The sequence below is a fragment of the Pygocentrus nattereri genome, chromosome 6 (genome assembly GCF_015220715.1).
Source record: "Pygocentrus nattereri isolate fPygNat1 chromosome 6, fPygNat1.pri, whole genome shotgun sequence".
Lineage (NCBI taxonomy): Eukaryota > Metazoa > Chordata > Actinopteri > Characiformes > Serrasalmidae > Pygocentrus > Pygocentrus nattereri.
This window is the reverse complement of record NC_051216.1, coordinates 12,589,845-12,609,425: the sequence shown is the minus strand read 5'-3', so window position 1 is coordinate 12,609,425 and position 19,581 is coordinate 12,589,845. Positions and strand designations below refer to the sequence as shown.

General features: G+C 37.7%; 1 protein-coding gene across 1 annotated transcript; it reads right to left on the bottom strand.

Moving 5' to 3' along the window:
• Positions 1-404: 404 nt before the first annotated feature.
• si:ch211-214p13.7 lies at positions 405-14,127 on the bottom strand. The gene is made up of 4 exons (XM_037539155.1): positions 13,990-14,127; positions 13,726-13,748; positions 12,566-12,570; positions 405-887 (listed from the first exon to the last, which is right to left on the bottom strand). Exons 1-4 carry the CDS (start codon positions 14,016-14,018, stop codon positions 708-710), a joined length of 237 nt encoding a protein of 78 aa, XP_037395052.1. The 5' UTR covers positions 14,019-14,127; the 3' UTR covers positions 405-707.
• Between the last annotated feature and the right edge of the window lie 5,454 nt (positions 14,128-19,581).

Here is a 19,581-nt window from a genome sequence, read left to right as displayed (position 1 = left end):
GATTCAATATTGAAAAAAATGACTTTATTTCCAAGAGGAAAATAAATAAATAAACAAATCATGCTCTACTCAAATCTCCATTCAAATCTTCCACTGAGATGTGGAGTAAGCGTTTATGAATGGATGAATCTAAATGTAGGTAACCCTAAAGCATAAGTGGTTTAGTAAATATGTGTGTTGATTATTTTTACTATTACTTGCATTTGTTAAATGAAAACATCTCAATTATTACATTTTGGGCACATTAATTGGTGAACATATTCTTTAAGGGGTTAAGATGACTTCTTAAATAAAAATACAAAAATACAAACATTCATTCAGTTACCTCTCTGACAGCAGTGTGAAGTGGTGATATTAAGTTTACCTGATCTGAAGGTACATTAGATCCACAATAGACTCAATGGCAGGTGTATTTGTTTGTGTAATTAGTTTATGTACAGTTACATGCTTTATTTATTATTAATTAAATGAGCAAACAAGTTCTTTGCAATTTTTTTCTTATACTGAGGTTAAGGTTAGGATTAGGACATTCTTATTATATATAGGTAATTAAATATACAGTGTATAATACATAGAGGACACGTGCCTGACCCCACATCATGACAAGGTATAAAAACAAATGTGTTTTTGTGCATGTTTACATTTAAGTAGCAGTCCTTAAAAAAAAACTAATATTCACATAAGTTAAAGCTTCAGAGTCTTTAACCTCAGCTCATGAGCACATAGTCATCAGCCCCGTCATCGTTGCTCTCAGATTTGCAAGGTGTGTTACTGGGCATTTGTACTATGGCATAGTCACAGTCACTGACAGAATCTCTTAACATCCTTGGTGCCTGCTTTTCCCCATGGTCAATGGTGGCATAGAGAACATCCTCTTTAGGTGACGCCTGTACAAAAGAAAAAAAACATTTAAGAACAAAAGGGACTTGATATGACTACAGGCAGGTAGGCTTGTGTTACACTGCCACGAATCCTAGAGACCTGCCTGCCTCTAAAGCTTAGTGATAACAGAAGGTTACAACTCCTGATGATAACATAAAAGAGTTTTTAACATAAAAGATTTTTTAAATTGTCTTATGTACCTCTATCTACCAAGCCTACTCTGTCAATAATAATCTCCTCTCTTAGTCTTCGACATACCCCAAAAACTTTTAAACTTGCAGTAATTAGACCACTGATTAAGACAGCTAACCTCGATCCCTGCGATTTAACAAATTATAGACCTATCTCGAATCTCCCCTCTATGTCTAAGATCTTGGAAAAAGTGGAAGCAAAACAATTAACCTCTTATTTGCATAGGAATCATCTATTTCAAAAACTTCAGTCTGGTTATAGGCCACATCACAGTACAGAAACAGCACTAGTAAAAATTGTAAATGATCTTTTATTATTCTCTGACAAAGGAAATGTGTCTCTGCTAGTTCTTCATAATCTTAGTGCAGCATTTGACACAATAGACAATGCTATCTTACTAGATAGACTGGAAAACCTTGCAGGGAGTGATAAGAGGAATCGCTTTTGGTCCTATCTCACTGATCGCTATCAGTTCACTAATGTAAAGGGTGAATCGTCTGTCCTTGCAAAAGTAAAGTATAGTGTTCCACAAGGCTCTGTTTTAGGGCCTATATTATTTACAATTTATGTGTTATCATTGGGCACCATTATCAGTAAACACAGTATAAATATCCACTGTTATGCCGGTGACACTCAGTTATACATATCAAGCGAACCGGATGATAAAATCAAACTTGGCAAGATTGAGGACTGCATAAAAGAAATAAAAGACTGGATGTCGAGTAACCTTCTCTCACTTAACTCGGATAAATCAGAGGTCCTGCTTCATGGTCCAAAAGCAGCTAGAAACAAACCCTCTAACTTATCTCTTAAACTTAACAATTTCTCAGCTGCATCAAGCTCATCTGTTAAAAATCTTGGTGTCATGATAGACGCTGATCTGTCCTTCGACACACAGATAACTAATATCACTAGAACAGCCTTCCTGCATCTCTGCAATATCGCTAATTTAAGAAATGCATTATCTCTACAGGATGCAGAAAAGCTAGTTCATGCATTTATCACTTCAAGGCTAGATTATTGTAATGCTCTGCTGTCTGGATGTCTCAGCAAAAGCCTCAACAAGCTTCAGCTAGTCCAGAACGCTGCAGCCAGAGTCCTCACAAGAACCAGAAACTTTGACCAGATTAGCCCAGTTTTATCAGCCCTGCACTGGTTGCCAGTTAAATTTCGCATTGATTATAAAATTCTATTATTGACCTATAAAGCTCTAAACGGACTCGCCCCTCAGTACCTGAGTGACCTTCTCTCCCACTATGAACCATCATGCCTACTTAGATCACAAGGTGCTGGATCACTACTGGTACCTAGAATTAATAAAGTTACATCAGGGGGAAGAGCTTTCTCATACAAAGCCCCCCAGCTCTGGAATAATCTTCCTGTTAATGTTCGGGAACAGACACAGTCTCAGTTTTTAAGTCTAGGCTAAAAATTTACTTGTATAGTCAAGCCTTTGGTAATTAATCTTCCCTGTCAGATCTAGCCATTGGATTGACCACTGCTGTTGCTGCATAATCATAAGCTAGTCAAATTAGCCACTGCTTTCTTTTTTTCCCTCACTTTGTTCTATAATACTTCATAGTAACAATGTTTGCTATCCGGTGTCAACCAGAGGTCAATGGGTTCCCTTTCTGAGTCTTGGTTCCTCTCAAGGTTTCTTCCTCTTTTAGGGAGTTTTTCCTTGCCACTGTTGCCACTGGCTTGCTCATGGGGGCCTGAACCTGGATTTTTCTTTTCTTTCTTTCTGTAATACTGATTGATCTGTAAAGCTGCTTTGTGATAACACCTGTTGTAAAAAGCGCTATATAAATAAGCTTTGCTTGATTGCTTGCTCTATGTTTTCATGCTTTAACAGGTCTTTGCCAATGAGATCAGTTTTGTTAAAATGTGGATGGAAAGTCAGGCCTCCAGGACAAGGGCTCTTAACCACAGAACTACTTAGGTATTTGCTTGCAAGCCATCTTCTCCTCCTGTTCATTCAATTTGATACCTAGCATGCAGTTAACTTTTCATCAATTTGTGAATTGGCCAACCAGCACTCTAAAACAGAAACTCCCAAAGGGCATCAGTAAGAGCCACTGAAAGGAACTGGGAATAAAAAGGAAAAACTCCCAAACAGCAAGAAGAACAACCACTAGGAACTGGGAATAAAAAGAAAAAAAAAAACAAAGGGAAAGAAAAAAAAACATTGAGAGGAAATGGGAAAAGGAAAAACTCCCAAGAGCAAGAGGAAGAACCACTAAAAGGAACTGTGAATAACAGGAAAAACCCCCTAAGAGAATGAGGAAGAACCGCTAAGGGGACCTGAGAATAAAAAGGAAAAACTCCCTAAGAGAATGAGGAAGAAGCACTTACAGGATCTGGGAATAAAAAGGAAAAACTCCCTAAGAACATGAGGAAGAACCACTTAGAGGATCTGGGAATACAAAGGGAAAACATTTAAAGAGCATGAACAAGAGCCCTTGAGAGCCACTGGGAATAAAGAAGGAAAAAGTCCCAAAGAGCATGAGGAAGAGCCACTAACAGGAACCAAGACTCAAAAGGACTAAAAAGAACTCATTACAAACATGAGGAAGAACTGAGAGGAACCAGACTCAGAATTGGATTAAAAAATGAAATAATTTAATAAGAGTCAGTGTTAACAGTCAGTGCAGAGCTTTATTGTTATTTCTGATGTTTTTTAGTCCATCATACTGCTTAAAAACATAAGCAAGACAACAAACCATCCAAAAATCAAATGTAGTAGGTCAGTAGGTGCTTCTTTAGTTTAGAACTGCAGCGGTGAAGATAACACTGCTAACCAAATCACCCAGATAGCCCAAATCATTTCTATAAAATGATATCGCCAACACTTCTCTCAACACACTCAAACCACATCCAGGTCTACAATAATTGGGCGTAGACATGTGATTGTGGTTACTTTAGACATCATGGTCTGTGTTCAAAAAACACCTCAGCGAGTAGGAGTGCTCTGACTTTGCTTTGACCATCGAAAATATGGAGGAATATCGACACGTCTGTGTGGTCTTGACCTGCATGGGGTTTGAGTGGGTAGAGAGTTTTGGTGATGTATTTTTAGACACAATATGTTGTTTGTTTTTGGGTACCTTTTAAGTTCTAGTGTTTGTTAGCAACATTAGCCTCATAGCTCCAGCTAAACTAAAGTAGCAAAATTTAGACTTGTCTTGGCTGACCTACTGTAAATGAAGTGGAAATTGAGTAATTTAGATTTTTTTTCAGATGCTTCCTCGGTAGATTGGGCATAAACTGGAAGACTAATGTTTTCCTGTCACCTGCTTTACCCTTCCTGTTGATCAGTTTTCTTTAGCTTAACCAATGAATGCTGATAGGCTGATAGGCTGATCAAATATCAATTTCCTTTTCCTTTTACATAAAATACTGCTGTGTGTTAGTTTCTGAGTTAGTGAGGTCATTGCACCCAGACTGCTTGCTTTTCTTTCAGGTCACAGGTTTTATCTTCATTTCATGTTTTCAAAAATAGCATAGCAACACCCCCCACTTGATCTTATCTATAGTTTGCAGCAGGTTGTCTGTGGTGGCTTCTGCATGCAAGGGGCATGAGATCAGTGCTACCTTTTAGATCATCATTTACATCAGGGTTATTTGTTCTGGCTTTCATGCGTAACAGCCTGGGCTGGACAAAGAAGTTCTTTTATTTTAGAAACATATTGTATATGTCTCATTTCACCTTCATCAAACCAAACTGCTTCACCACAGACCCAGAATAGCAATTCTGACTTCTGTATTTCAGTAGTTTTGAAAGCTACGGAATGTCAAAGTCGCATCAAAAAGAATGCGGGCTTGACCATGATTAACCCTCTGGGGTCTATATTTTCTGAAATTTGCCTTTAAAGAGACTTGCGTGTAACATGATACCTATATGTTTCATATCAAAACATGCAAAACGACTGCAGCAACTTTAGCTCATGTAAACTTTTTCCACTCCATGTCACATGTGTCTCCAATGTCGACTGAATGAAGAATGAAGGTTACTGACATGACAGGTAAGTCCTTAATGGCTTCTCGTGTCCATTGGTCAGTTTCACACAAAAAGTGGATGGACATATAAATGCAGCAATTACACACATTGAGCGGCAGCCTCATAGTAGCCATGTTTACATGCAGCCTGATAATCCATTAATAATCCGACTAATAGCTCAATCGGAACAGAATACGTCCATGTAAACACCTCAATCGGAATAGTCTAGTCTGATTGAGGCCATTCGAAACACGGTTTCTATCCGATTGAACGATGTGGGTAAACCTCTAAATAATCCACTAAATAGAAGAATAATAGCCATGTAAACGCCTGAATCCGATTAACTCCAATCGGATTCAAGTACATTCTGCGCATATGCATCGCATCATTATGTGTCTCAGAACACCACGTCTTCCTCTCACCGCTTCCTTTATAAGGACATGTGAAGGATGTTTTTCTGAGCCTGACATCAGTTTAAAGCAATTAAAAACACAAGCACGCCAACTGGAAACTCATCTCACACCAACTGGACCTCACGTGATATTCGCTGTCATGGTAACGTTTACTCTAAGCGCTAATCCACACATGTGCGTCATTTTGCATCAGATTACTTGTAGTGAGCTGTAAACGAAGACTTTCAACAGATTGTTGAATAGAGTGAGAATAAACACCTCAGTCTGAATCTGTAATCCGTTTGTATTTAATCAGATTGGCAGAAATCTTTGCATGTAAACATAGCTAGTGTGAGTCACATACGATCTTGTGATACAATGGAATGGAAAATGTGACTCCAGATTCAGGAAATGCTTGAACCATATTTTCTGTGCTGTACTACAGCAAAGATAAAGAAACATATATAGAAATATTGAGCTTGATGTGAGACCCCAGAGAAAATGATGAATCAGATGATGAATCAGCTTCAGTGAGTGAAATCAAGCGCCATTAGTGTTATTGTTATTTTCTAATTTTATGCTTATTATTGGTCTTATGGATAATATTATTATAGCCAGTTTAGGCTAGTGAACCATAAGCATTTATTTGAGGTCATTAAATTATTATGCTGAGATTTACACACACTCTTACCAGGCACAAGTATGATCATACAGATATGCCAAAAATGAAATTGATAACTAAAAAAATGTCAGTGAAATTTGCTTGTGCTCATTTTGCCATTCTGCTATTCTAGTACTGGCATTATATGTGAGGGTTCTCACATATAATGCCAAACACTCACAAACATTTCATTTATAAATGGATATAAAAGGAAACCAAAGTGGTTCTTCTATGACATCACCCTCCCTTTTTGGCATTTTTATTTCTTCAGTTTTATACATGGAAGTTGGAAGAAAATTCTACCAATTTTCCAACTTTTTTGAACAATTGAGTCAAAGTGTAAACCAGGTCATTTAGAGTGGTTTGCTGTAAAAAGAGGTTTGCTTTAATCTACAGAAATGTCAAGTCAGAAATGTGTACTTGAGTTATCTAGAAACCAGACACCTGAAGTGTTCAATGCCCTTTAATGACATCACAGGAGGTTAGTACATGAAATGGCTATGGATACACTGCCTGATGCCTGAGGCGTTGTTTGTAGACTAGATATAGACCTAAAACATTATTATTTTTTTTAATTCGTTCATTGTGAAAGTACATGCAAGGGGCTCTAAGGCAAAACAGTCACCAAAGAAAACGTTTTTAGATTTTACCATTGTCAACATTAAATACTAAAACTCAGAAGACTGGTATAGATTCACTGGATGTTTAGGAAAGTAAATAAAGGGCCTTTATTTACATGTAGATGTTAAATTATGTATAGATACACCACTGTAAGGAAATAAGAGTCAGTAAGATGAATCTACAATGAACCATTTCACATCAAACCACTCTGAATGACGTTGGTTATATCTCAATGGCTGAATTATTCAGAAAAGTGTTAATAATCGATGAAATTCCCCAGGAAGTTTACACCATATGGAGGGTTGCTATTTTAAACCTTCAAAGATTCATTCAACTTCAAAGCTGTTCTCAAATGTTACAACATTTCCTGCAGGTTTCTGATGATATCTTATCAGATTTCCTAGTTGCCAGAGGATATCACACAGTCATTTTTCTACATTACTGATGTTCTAGTCTTTGATGACAAACGTAAGAGCTGCTCAGCGTAACTGCTTCTTAATATAATAATGTCATAATAATGTCTGTGATACTTCATGATCGTTTGGTGACATTTACAAAATCTAAAAAGGCTATTATTATTACTATGGTGATGATTACTATTATTATTAATATTAACATTAACACTACTACTACTACTCCTACTACTCCTACTAATAATAATAAAATTAAATTTCTTTAAACGGATGCTGTACATTATGTAAAACTCTGAGAAAAGCTACATAGGAGGTGAGTAAGAAAACGTGCTTTGCTGTAAAATAAAGATCATAAATAGCAGGGAGAATGTGCCAAACCAAAAACCTGCCTGTGAACAGAAGCAACCTCACACTAACTGCTTGTGGTGGGAGGCTCACTGCTCTCAGAGTCAACCCTGAATAACCACAGTGCAACGGAAAAGGTATGGCTTACAGTTAAGCAGCTTACATTGGCAACAGAATGAAACTAGAATTAGGACAGAGAAAAATCACAACTAAAACATTTTAAGCAGTTCCACATACACATGAACAAACCAATACAAGCATGTCCCTCTTGAATTTCTATCATGGCTTGTAATGAGCTGCATGAACATCAACTTCTGCATGAACAGCTAACCTAACCTAACCTAACCTAACCTAACCTAATCTAACCTAACCTAACCTAATCTAACCTAACCTAACCTAACCTAATCTAACCTAACCTAACCTAACCTAACCTAACCTAACCTAACCTAATCTAACCTTTGTGCAAGAACTCCAAGTACACACTAGAAAAATTAGCATTTTTCATGTGTGTATGCTACGCTGTACAATGATAAATCCTACACATTCTACACGGCTTTGCTCATGCATGGCCAGGTAGTTTTATAAAGAAACTCCCCCAAATGGTTATTTTTAATAACTTTCCAATAAAAGTCCTTAGTACCTATGCGTACTGCAGGTTTCATGTGAAAAGTTAAATTGAACTGTTACATATAAATTTTTATTTAAAAGTAAAAATTTTCATCATAACGTACAACAAGAATGACATTTTAGCATGTAATGATGTAACTTTTTCAAAAACAACTGAAACATGCAATATTTAATAATACTTTAGATTAGTAATCATTTCAACATGTGAATGTGTAATTTTTATTTTTACTGGCTGAATTTCTAGTGAAAAAAGGTACTTGCTTACTGAATTTGTACATGCTAGAGCACAAATTCTACTATGAAATTTGAATGTTGACATGTTAATGTAGTTTTTGCATTTCAAATCACATTTCTTTTAAGTATAATAACATTTTACTTATGTACACTGAATTTCTGAGATGAATAAATTGTGCTTTGAAAATCACATGTGGCAGACCACTGTCTACATGATCACAATCAATCTTTAAAAGTGCTTTTTATACCTTTCATTTATCTTCTCTATAGACGTACGCAAACATTTGAACACACCTGGTCAAAAGACTTTGGTTGAAGTAAAGATAAGTGAGTATGTATTAACTTCATTTAACTTATCAACAAAATATAAAAACAATGTTTGATTATATAAATTATTAAAAAAAAAAAAACGTGACTGGGCTCACAAACTTTTGCATACAGCTGTGTGTGAGCACCACAGTCAACAATCGTTCTGTCAGTTATGTTGAAATGGCTGACAGTAACTGGGAGTTGGTGTGTCACACAATCAGCTTACCACAAACAGATCAATTTGCCAAGCGTTAGTGTATATGCAGGGCTGGAACTGGTTCTAAATACAGACACATTTTCATGCACAAGAAAAGTTGGATAAATCCCATTCCATCCATGGAAATGTGTGTTTAGTGGATGTTATATCCCCAGTCCCCTCAAGGAATTCTGTCGTTTGATCCCTTGCCTGGGCAACACACCACACTGTATCAATATCAATAAGAATCCTTGGGCAAGACTCCTAACGCTACATTCACCTTTGTGATGTGATTAGCTGCTGTGGGTAAGAGCATCCGCCAAATGCACTAATGTATACATGGATGTATACATTGTTGACAAATGAGACCCCAAGTTCTAATGCGTTCACATGTCATTGGTAGAATGATGACGGTAAAACAGTTATTCTATTGCTGCGATGGACAATTCCGATTCTTTATTGATCCCAAGATGGGTGATTCATTTGCAGCTTACCCAGCCAATAGCAAACAACTTTAAAACTCACAGACAAGGTAGCTAAATACAGGGTTGGGTAGTAACGGAATACATTAAAGGCATCAAATAAATAGGATACAAAAACATTACTGTACTCTGTACTCTAACATTTACAGGGAAAAAAAAAAGATTATATTCCAATGCAAATAGTCATCTTTCTCCAAAATTTGTGGTTTGTAAATGTTTTCACTGTGATAAATATGATAAACATGAGTCATATAGATTAAGAGTTTTTAATTCAGGGGTAAGGGGGTGGTGCTGCTGCCAGAAAAACCCCCCTCAACAAGCAACACTTCAGCGAACCTGTAGAATTTGCATTAAGTATTTTATTTTTATTGGCAAAACTGAGATCTGCTGGTTTTCCTGAAGATATCTGAATCAGGCATTTACTTTGGATTTACACATCACCACATTCTACTGCAGTAAACGGATCTGGCAGTAATCTATATTCTCGTTTGGTGTTCTGTAAAAAGTTCTTTTGATAACCTTAACCTGACAGGTTTTAACTAGCAGTCTGAAGCGTGAACACAGAGCGAAGCCCCATGAGTGGCAAAGTTCGTTTCATTTTCACACAAGTGAATTCGTTCTTCAGTAGTTTTAGATTGATTATTAAAATATTAATGTGTCCATGATTGTTATTTTTAACTGAGATGTTCAGCTCCCTTATAGTTTAATGTGAAATTAATGTCGTTATAAACTCCTAGAGCTATTTGAAATCTATGGGCTGCTGAAACTGCTGGGAGCTGATTAGGGAGCAATTAGGGTGCATCATCAAAGTCTGAGCATGACGCACCAAAAGGAAAACTTAGGAGCCAGTACAGCCTTTAAGCAGATAGAACACACATGATGGCCTGGCAGAGTTTTTAGATTGACATCTGTTTATGATTACTGTTGATGATGGGTCTCAATATAACATTTCTATCAGATTTATCTTTTGACTTTGAAATGATAAACAGCCGATTTTTAACAAACAAGGTAAAAAAGGAAAAGTCCCAGGTGGGCAGTACAGTTTTTACCTTCATTGTATTTGATCCAAAGTACTGGATCATTCTGCATCCATTGCTTGTCCTCTTGTCTTTTAGTTTTAGTGTACTGATTTTTTTTTTTCTGGTTAAAATCTCTTACATTTTTTAATAGTTTGATTTCTGAATGTCAAGGTTTGAGTATACATGTGTAAACTCAATATTGTTATACAAATTTGTAATCTTCACATCTTAAATATTTTCATAAATTGCTCCTCTTAGATTTGGCTGTTTAGGTAAATGTGGGATCGGGCTGTTTCTGTTGAAGCACAATGTGAAAATCATCTATAATTTCTCATTCTGCTTCATAAAGCAGTGCAGGATGTTTGTTTTTGACATCTATTAAGTTGAATTATTGCTAAAATGTCTTTTTAAACTTATTCTTTCTACTTTAATTACACATCTATAAGGATGTGTAATCCAAAAGTTACAGAAAGTAATCAGATTATATCACTTTATTATTGTAAGCCTTTGGAATAGGTTACAATCACATTTTTAAACAGGTAATCCGTAATCTGTAACTGAATTCACTTTTAGAGTAACCCTTTCAGCCCCGTTTATATGACACAGACAATACATTAGCATAAATACAAGTACAAGGACAATACAAGGGGACAACGAGCAGCTGTAACAATCATTTAAAATGGCTATTGTTGGCATATAGTAAAGGGAAGGTGAAAGGACTAAAGGTAGCCATTCTCCAATGTGCACATTTTAATGCCGGCATTGAATGAGGGCATTGCAGTGAATTCACTGCTCAGATTGTCTGATAACTTCTTTTGCTATCTGGGCCACTTGCACAAGTCTCTTTGCTGGACTCGAGCAAACTTTCACACTGACATTTAGGCTTAGACAGTCTATTGAACCAGAAAATGAATGAGAAAGATCGAAGACTTTCAATGAATTGATAACATTTACATTAAAAGTATCACAAGCATTTTTTGGTCTGTTCCGTTTCTGCCTGAAATCAATGATTAATTCCTTAGTTTTGGATACATTAAGGTCGTGGAAGTTACCATCATATCATTGAACTGAATCTGGATCTGAATTATAAAAATATTCCGATACTTTATGATCCCAAAACTTCCTCCTCACTTTTGATGACTGTTATGGAATCTATATAAGGCAACAAAGGTCGCTGCTACTGAAATAGCAGAAACAGTGGAGAGATTGTGTGGCGTGTGGAGCTTATTTGAATGGACTCCGGCTCTCTAGATGTCTCGTAGTAACCAGTATAACCGAGGCAACAGAAAAAAAAACAGCCCCAGTGCTGTCCAGAGATGCAAAGCAGCTGCTAACATGAGAGCAGTTCAGCACAGCCAGCTCAGCACTCCACAGGCAAAGTTATTTACGGCAGTCTTTCCGTTCTCCACTCACAATTTCCCCACTCATACTTTCCTTTAAACCGACCCGAGTTAATTGAGCTAAATTTATTAACCTCCTACACACTTAATATTATCAGGCAGCATGATCTGTAGGTGTTAATTAAACACAGTTCTTTTACTGAGCTTCATGAAATATGTCAATAAATTTCCATCATGCAGGTGTTTCATTTCAGTTACCTATAATACTGATTCATTAATATTTTAGATGCAGCCACTGAATAAAAAATAAACACGAATAAGGAAATATTCATGTTTTCAACTGTTCTACCAAATATTGCATGTTTCTATGAAGTAGGACTAAATTAAAGGGCATTAGAAGTATGTCCATTGCCAAAACAAGTGCTTTATGTATATAGCTGTTAAATTCAGAATTAAAACAAATAGACCAAAATATAAATAAATTAAAGTTTTTGTCAGTGGTGTTACAGAAAAAAAACCCCAAAAAAAAACAGGAAGCACTTTTTGAACTTCTTCTTGCCTTGATATCACAAAGGACGAAAGACTAACTGGCCCACAGTTGGTGATTTTTGTAATATTTCTGATAAATATTGACATTTTCATGTGTTGCAAAAAAGATTGTGGCAGTTAATCATGAAACATTACGTGACTTAAAAATTGACAACAGCATGAATGCAATATTCATAATTTCCTACATAAAGTTTGACTTTGAAACAACTGTGGTAGTGGACCATTTGAAAGTAATGTCAGAGGTGTTACAGCTGCAGTGATGATGTTCAATATAATATAATATAATGTTCTGGCTGGACTCACCTGTTCTGTTTCGGGTAGCAACATCCACAGCACACAGAGGGAGAGAAAGAAAGAGAGAACATTACTTACGGCAGATCTTCTATCAGTGCAATGGTTATTGTTACAGAAACATTCATGTACACAATTAGAAATCAAGGTTCTGTGCAGGTACATTTTTAGTTCATTAAGGTACAAACTTAATTAAATGTACATTTATAAACAATGTAAATGCACATTCAAAGGTACAAAAAGTGGTTTTAAGGTCCAGTTGTGTACCTCAAATATGCTTTTCCCAGGTGAAACATACGTGTTTGTACCTTTTCGTAACCAAATGTTTTAAAACGGCAGAATAAAATAAAAGGCCAGGAGAGGAGACGGGGTGTGGAGTCGATACAACTTAGAAAATCATTTCAGTGGATTGTGCTATAGTTATGTACCCTGACTAAAGGTACTAAGATGTACCCTTGACAGTACCACCCCAGTGACCGTTTCATACCTTTTTTTCTGAGAGTGTATGTTTATATTTTATAAGCAACAGTAAAATCAGGCAACGCCATTCAAAACAATGAGTCTGTATGTCTTTATGTTTCATCACTGACGGAACCAAACCTCATGTCTCCAAAATGGTAGGAGAATTAAAATGTTAGTAATTTATAATGTAAGTTAATCTATTTGTTTTCCTAGTACATTTGTGTCATTTCTGGCGGTAAAAAATGACGGGTTTCTTTTGACAGCAGCGATTTCCATAAACTAAGTGTACAGTCTGTCATTTGATCTGTGTTCTTCACTTTTTTTGGTGTGATGTGCTGCGGGAATCTCAAAATATTACACTGCTTCATGCACCACTAAGAGCTGGAACTTGCACAACCCAGTGACTACAGATGTTTTGGTAAGAGATAATCTACTGCAGGGAAACTTGAAAATTAATGCAGAGTCAGAAAGCACAGTGTGAATCTATGTCCAGTTTGCTTATAATGGTGTACAGAAAAACGCATAGAGTTTCACTTAAATTCAGGCCTCAGTTAAAGCTGAGGTCATTCACACGTCTGAAAAGGCTGCCCTGAGTGAGTAGCATGGAGGCCTTAGCCCTCTCAGGGGACACCAAGAAAAAAACAACAGACTTCTACTTTCTATACTACAAAGAAGTAGAATGAAGGAAATAAAGAAATAGAAAGTCTTACCGCCTTCATTAGATTGTTCTTTTCTGAAGAAATGAGATATATTTAGAAAGGCAGGGTTACTGCAATGCAACACAGCTTCAGTATTAAAAAAGACAGAAGTGACAAGTGCTCAGAAACGTCACAATATAGACTCTATAACAAAGTAACATGCTAATTTCAACAAAAAACAGTCACTCATACTACTGACTGGCCTACTAACTGTTTGACAGTATTAATGAAGAGCTTGCCTCAATTTTTTAAGTGATTAAGTAAGGAGTCACCTACTTTCCTCTGGAGCAGATGAGATTTCCCATAATCCGAGTCCTTTTGAGTATGAATTTGAGGTCTGATGAGGGAGAAGTATAGAGCCAGGCTGCGGTGGAAGACGCGCCAGCGGAAGAGTCAGCTCACCTCCTTTCACAACCAGATATCAGAGAGAGAGAGAGAGAGAGAGAGAGAGAGAGAGAGAGAGAGAGAGAGAGAGAGAGAGAGAGAGAGAGGGCAATCAACAGTGTTTCATTCTGTTTCCTGTGCTCTGTGGTTTGCATGCGTTCTTAAACGCATGTCACTCAAAAAGCATGCGATGACTGTTTTACTGAGACACATGTATGTTATGAATGGCTACAACTGCATCTAGTAAATAGTAAAAAATACTTGATTTTATTACTCTAATTTTTAAAATCATTTTGACAGGTTGCAGTTTTATGGTAGAAAAGGTTTTTGTACAATGTTTGAACAAAGTACATTTTTTCAATGAGTGTGTAGATATAAATATATACCCCTCCTAATTATTAAGTTCAGGTGTTTCAGCCACACCCACTGCAAACAGGTGGATAAAAGCACAGTCTCAACAGACAAACACTGGCAGTAGAATGGGTCGTACTGAAGAACTCAGTTATTTTAAACATGGTGCTAACATAGGATGCCACCTCTGCAACAAGTCAGTTTCTGTCCTGTTAGATATTCCCCTGTCAGCTTAAAGTGCTATTATTGGGAGACCATTCAAACTCACAGAGTGGGGCCACTGAGTGCTGAAGCGCACAGTGCTTATCCTCTACTGAATCACTCATCAAGAGTTCCAAATAGCCGCTGGAAGCAGCATCAGCAAAAGAACTGCATGTTAGGAACTTCATAGATGGTTTTCCATAGCTGAGCAGCTTCACATAAACCTAGGAGCAAAATGTACAATTCCAAGTTTTGGATAGAGTGGTGTAAAGCAAGCTGCCCCTGGACTGTGGAGCAGTGGAAATGAAATCCATGGAGTGACGAATCACACTTCTCTATCTGGCAGATAGTCTGGGTTTAGCAAATGCCAGTACAACATTACCTGCCTGACTGCATTGTGCCAACTATAAAGTTTAGTGGAGGAGGGATAATGCTATGGGGTTGCTTTGTAGGGGTTGGTCTAGGTCCATTAGTTCCAGTGAAGGAAACTCTTAATGTTTCAGCATAACAAGACATTTTGGACTGTAGCTTCCATGTGTGAACAGCTTGGGGAAGACCCTTTTCTGTTCCAGCATGACTGAGACCAAGTACACAGAGCAAGGTCCATAAAGGCATGCCTGGGTGAGTTTGGTGTGGAATAACCTGACTGGCCTGCGCAGAGCCCTGACCTCAACCCCATCCAGGTCCTCTTGGCCAACAACAGTGTCTGACCTCACAAATGCTCTTCTGGATGAACGCGCAGAAATTCCCACAGACACACTCCAAAATCTCGTAGAAAGCTTCACAGAAGAGTGGATGTTGTTATAGCTGTATTTATTTTCACTAAGATCAAAGATGATTTTAAATTATTCAAATGTGTCAATTGGTTGCACCTCAATAAAATGTGTTACATCAACCCAGTTCTTACTCAAGGAACTGAGGTAGTATTTACATTTAAATTTATGGCATATAAACAATGCCTGTATGAGAGACTCGCAAGTGTTTTGTTGTTGACAGAGAATGTCTACCAGCTTGTAGAAATAGGCCAGAGACCAAAAATACACTTGAGCTTAGATACAGTTGTGTGCAAAGGTTAGGCTACCCTGGTCAGATGATTTCTTGTGTTAATTTTGTGACCAGTTAAAATAAGTTAACACAATGCACAATTAAAGTACTAAAACCTAAACTAAGGCCTATGCAAAAGTTATAGCATCTTATATATTGTGTTGTATTTTTTTCCAATATGCAAATAGAGATGTTGCACTTAAATATGTGTATAAACATTTCAGTTTAGTCACTGTAGAGGATGTGTTAACTTATTTTTACCAGGGGTGTTAAATTTTGCATACAACTGTACTGCCAGAAACAAAGGTCATAGTTGATACCTAGAAAGAAAGATACACAATGCTAAAATAAGACATATGTTATTAATGTAAATTGATGGAAAATAATCGATTCAGGTGCAACTGAATTGAGGTGCTATTTGAATTATGTAAATGCAAAGCATAATTTTTAGGATTGTTCATTAAATTTGCAGATGTATTTCTGGGGAAAAACGGTCCCTATAGGCTAACTAGTCACAGGCTGACCAATCATAAGCCTAAACTTATTAGCATACACATGGGATTTTCCCATATAGAATGAGCTATTTTAAATTAAACTCTTTAAAACCCACTATTGAGGCCTCAGTCAGTTCCTTGAGTCTTAATCTTCTCTCATATCCAGCCACAAGTTCCTAATAGACAGTTTAACCGAGTTTGAACATTACTGTTATCACATTTATTAAGTGCATCTGTGTATAGTCAAGTTTAATTCCATATTTCCATATACAAGCAAACATGAGGCAGGAGGAAGGAATATCTGGATGTTATACGACGTCGTTCCACACAAAAGGGCTATTATATTTCTTATGGATGTTGTGCATGAAAGGGAAAGTCCCTGCACAAACCCATGTGCCTCCATAATAATAATGGAATGTTTTCTCTGTGCACCTAACATGCTTTCATGTTTCCCAAATTTCCTTATTGTTTTGTTTTCTCTCTGATGGAAAGTGAAACACAGAGCATTTTTAGCTGTTCGTTGTAAAGCAAAAAACACTTCCTTCCTTGATCAGGTTCACCAAACTAGGCTCTCTTCCAAACCAGGAAGTTAGAGTTCCTTTTCTTAAAAAGCATTTCATGTTGCTTAAAACTGAAAGCAAGAGTTTGATTGACATGTCTCCACAAGGTGGAGATGGGCTAAGATGACACTGCTTACATGACTTTACAGGGAGAAGGAAAGACAGAAATAACCACATAAAAGTTTCAGATTTCGCACATGAAAGTTGGTAAAGTTGCCATAATGTCATTATATCTAATGTTATATGTCAACATTAAAACACATAAAACAATGTTGTGAGCAGGAAACACAGATAATTATCATGTAGTGTTGATGCAGATAAAAAATAGTGAAGTTGCTGTTAGGCCACCTGCTTCACTAAGCACTGCTGAATACTGATGCAGACATACTGATGATTTAGCTTGTAATAACAACACAGTATGACTGTTGTGAGCGACTTAATGAAGAGCTATGTAGTTTTATTTGACTATCATTCTGCTACCCCACAAAAGTTTCCTGCGTAATTTCCCCATCTGAATTTGCACCAGTGGAATTCAAGGGTATTAATTGGGAGTTTGTGCTCACCTTTGCTGCAGTAACAGCCTCTACTCTTCTATGGAGGCTTTAGACTAGATGTTGGAACACTGCTGTGAGAAAGAAGAGCATTAGTGAGGTCAAGTACTGATGTTGGATAATCAGTTCTAGATCACTTCATCTCATCATTAGGAAGCATAGTATAAACTTTCATAAACAAAATCCTGGAGAGGGAGAGGATGCCTGATGAGTGGAGAAGCAGTGTATTGGTCCCCATTTTTAAGAACAAGGGTGATGTGCAGAGCTGCAGTAACTAGAGAGGTATAAGGTTGATGAGCCACACCATGAAGGTATGGGAAAGAGTTATTGAAGCAAGGCTAAGGCGAGAGGTCCAGATCAGTGAGCAGCAGTTTGGTTTCATGCCCAGAAAGAGTACCACAGATGCAATTTTTGCGTTGAGAGTGTTGGTAGAGAAGTACAGAGAAGGTCAGAAGGAGCTACATTGTGTCTTTCTGGATCTAGAGGATGCATATGACAGGGTACCAAGAGAGGAACTGTGGTACTGTATGAAGTCAGGTGTAGTTGAAAAGTATGTTAGGGTGGTGCAGGACATGTATGAGGATAGTGAGACAGTGGTGAGGTGTGCAGTTGGAGTGACAAATGGTTTCAAGGTGAAGGTGGGGTTACATCAGGGATCAGCTTTGAGCCCCTTCTTGTTTGCAATGGTGATTGTAAGGTTGACAGATGAGGTCAGGTAGGAGGCTCCATGGACCGTGATGTTTGCAGATGACTTTGTAATCTGTGGTTAGAGTAGAGAGCAGGTGGAAGAGAATCTGGAGGGGTGGAGGTTTGCACTGTAGAGGAGAGGAATGAAGGTCTGTACAGATAAGACGGAATACATGTGTGTGAATGAGAGGGAGGCAGTTGGAATGGTGAAGATGCAAGGAGTAGAGGTCGTAAAGGTGGATGACTTCAAATATCTTGGGTCAACCATCCAGAGCAATGGACAGTGTAGAAAAGAGGTGAAGAAGAGGGTGCAGGCAGGATGGAGTGGGTGGAGACGGGTGTCATGGCTGATGTGTGACAGAAGGATAGCAGCAAGAGTGAAAGGGAAGGTTTACAAGACAGTAGTGCGTCCTGCTATGATGTATGGTTTGGAGACTGTGGCTCTGTCTAAAGGACAGGAGGCTGAGCTGGAGGTGGCGGAGATGAAGATGCTGAGATTTTCGTTGGGAGTGACAAGGCAAGATTAGAAATGAGCAGATTAGAGGGACAGTGAAGGTGGAGCAGTTTGGAGATAAAGCCAGAGAGGCTAGGTTGAGATGGTTTGGACATGTGTTGAGGAGGAATAGTGGATATATTGGGCAAAGACTGTTGGAGATGGAGCTGCCAGGTAGAAGGAGAAGAGGTAGACCTCAGAGAAGGTTTATGGATGTAGTGAAGGTGGACATGGAGATGGTTGGTGTGAAAGTAGAGGAGGCAATGGATAGGGCAAGATGGAGGCAGATGATCTGCTGTGGCGACCCCTAAAGGGAGCAGCCGAAAGAAGAAGATTATTATTATTATTATTATCATCATCATCATCACATAGGTATCAGATGGAGCTCCATAACCCAGAGAACACAGATCGACTGTTCCACAGCCCAATGTCGGTAGGCTTTATAACCATCTTGTTGACGCTTGCCTTTAGACATTGAGGCATTTGTGTGGCTGATTATGAGTGTCCTATTCTATTGGCAATACCTTACTATGAAGATTAAACTAACTGCTCAGTTGAACACCTGTGCCAGCAATGGTTGCACAAATGTAGCTGAATTTATTGACTGGAGGTGGTTCCTCTATGCACACCTGATTCATAAAACATGTCGCCAGATTTAAAATGACAAGAGCGCACTTGCTTATTTATATACAGTGTTTTCAAGCCTGTTTTACCATTTGCATCAGATGTGACACTACCACCCTTTTCCCTTATTTGCATGTGCCGTTACCACCCTGCCAAAAACCACGCCTGTGATGGTGAATCTTCTCTGGGAAGAATGATTTCATGCGTGTGTAACCGTTCAAACCGGTGTTTGCTAGTCATGAACTGGCTAGGGTTTTTTAATTCATCTCAAAATGAGCTAAAATGATCACTACTGAGACATTATGTAAAGTTTTGGTGTTTGGTGTTAGGACTGTTTTTGGTTGTGACACCATATTTGTGGTAATAATCATTTATTTAAATAAAATAAACATAATTAAGGGAAAGGATCACTCAAAGCAAAAAGATTTTAGTCTAAAGTCCAAGTCAGTTAAAAGTCCCAAATGTTTTGTCAACTCTGA

What these genes read in the sequence shown, in the direction of transcription:
- si:ch211-214p13.7 (XM_037539155.1), bottom strand. Translation starts at nt 14,018, where the DNA reads ATGGGAAATCTCATCTGCTCCAGAGGAAA. An exon ending in CTCATCTGCTCCAGAGGAAA is followed by an intron (nt 13,749 to 13,989) that starts GTAGGTGACTCC and finishes TCATTTCTTCAG; the next exon opens with AAAAGAACAATCTAATGAAG.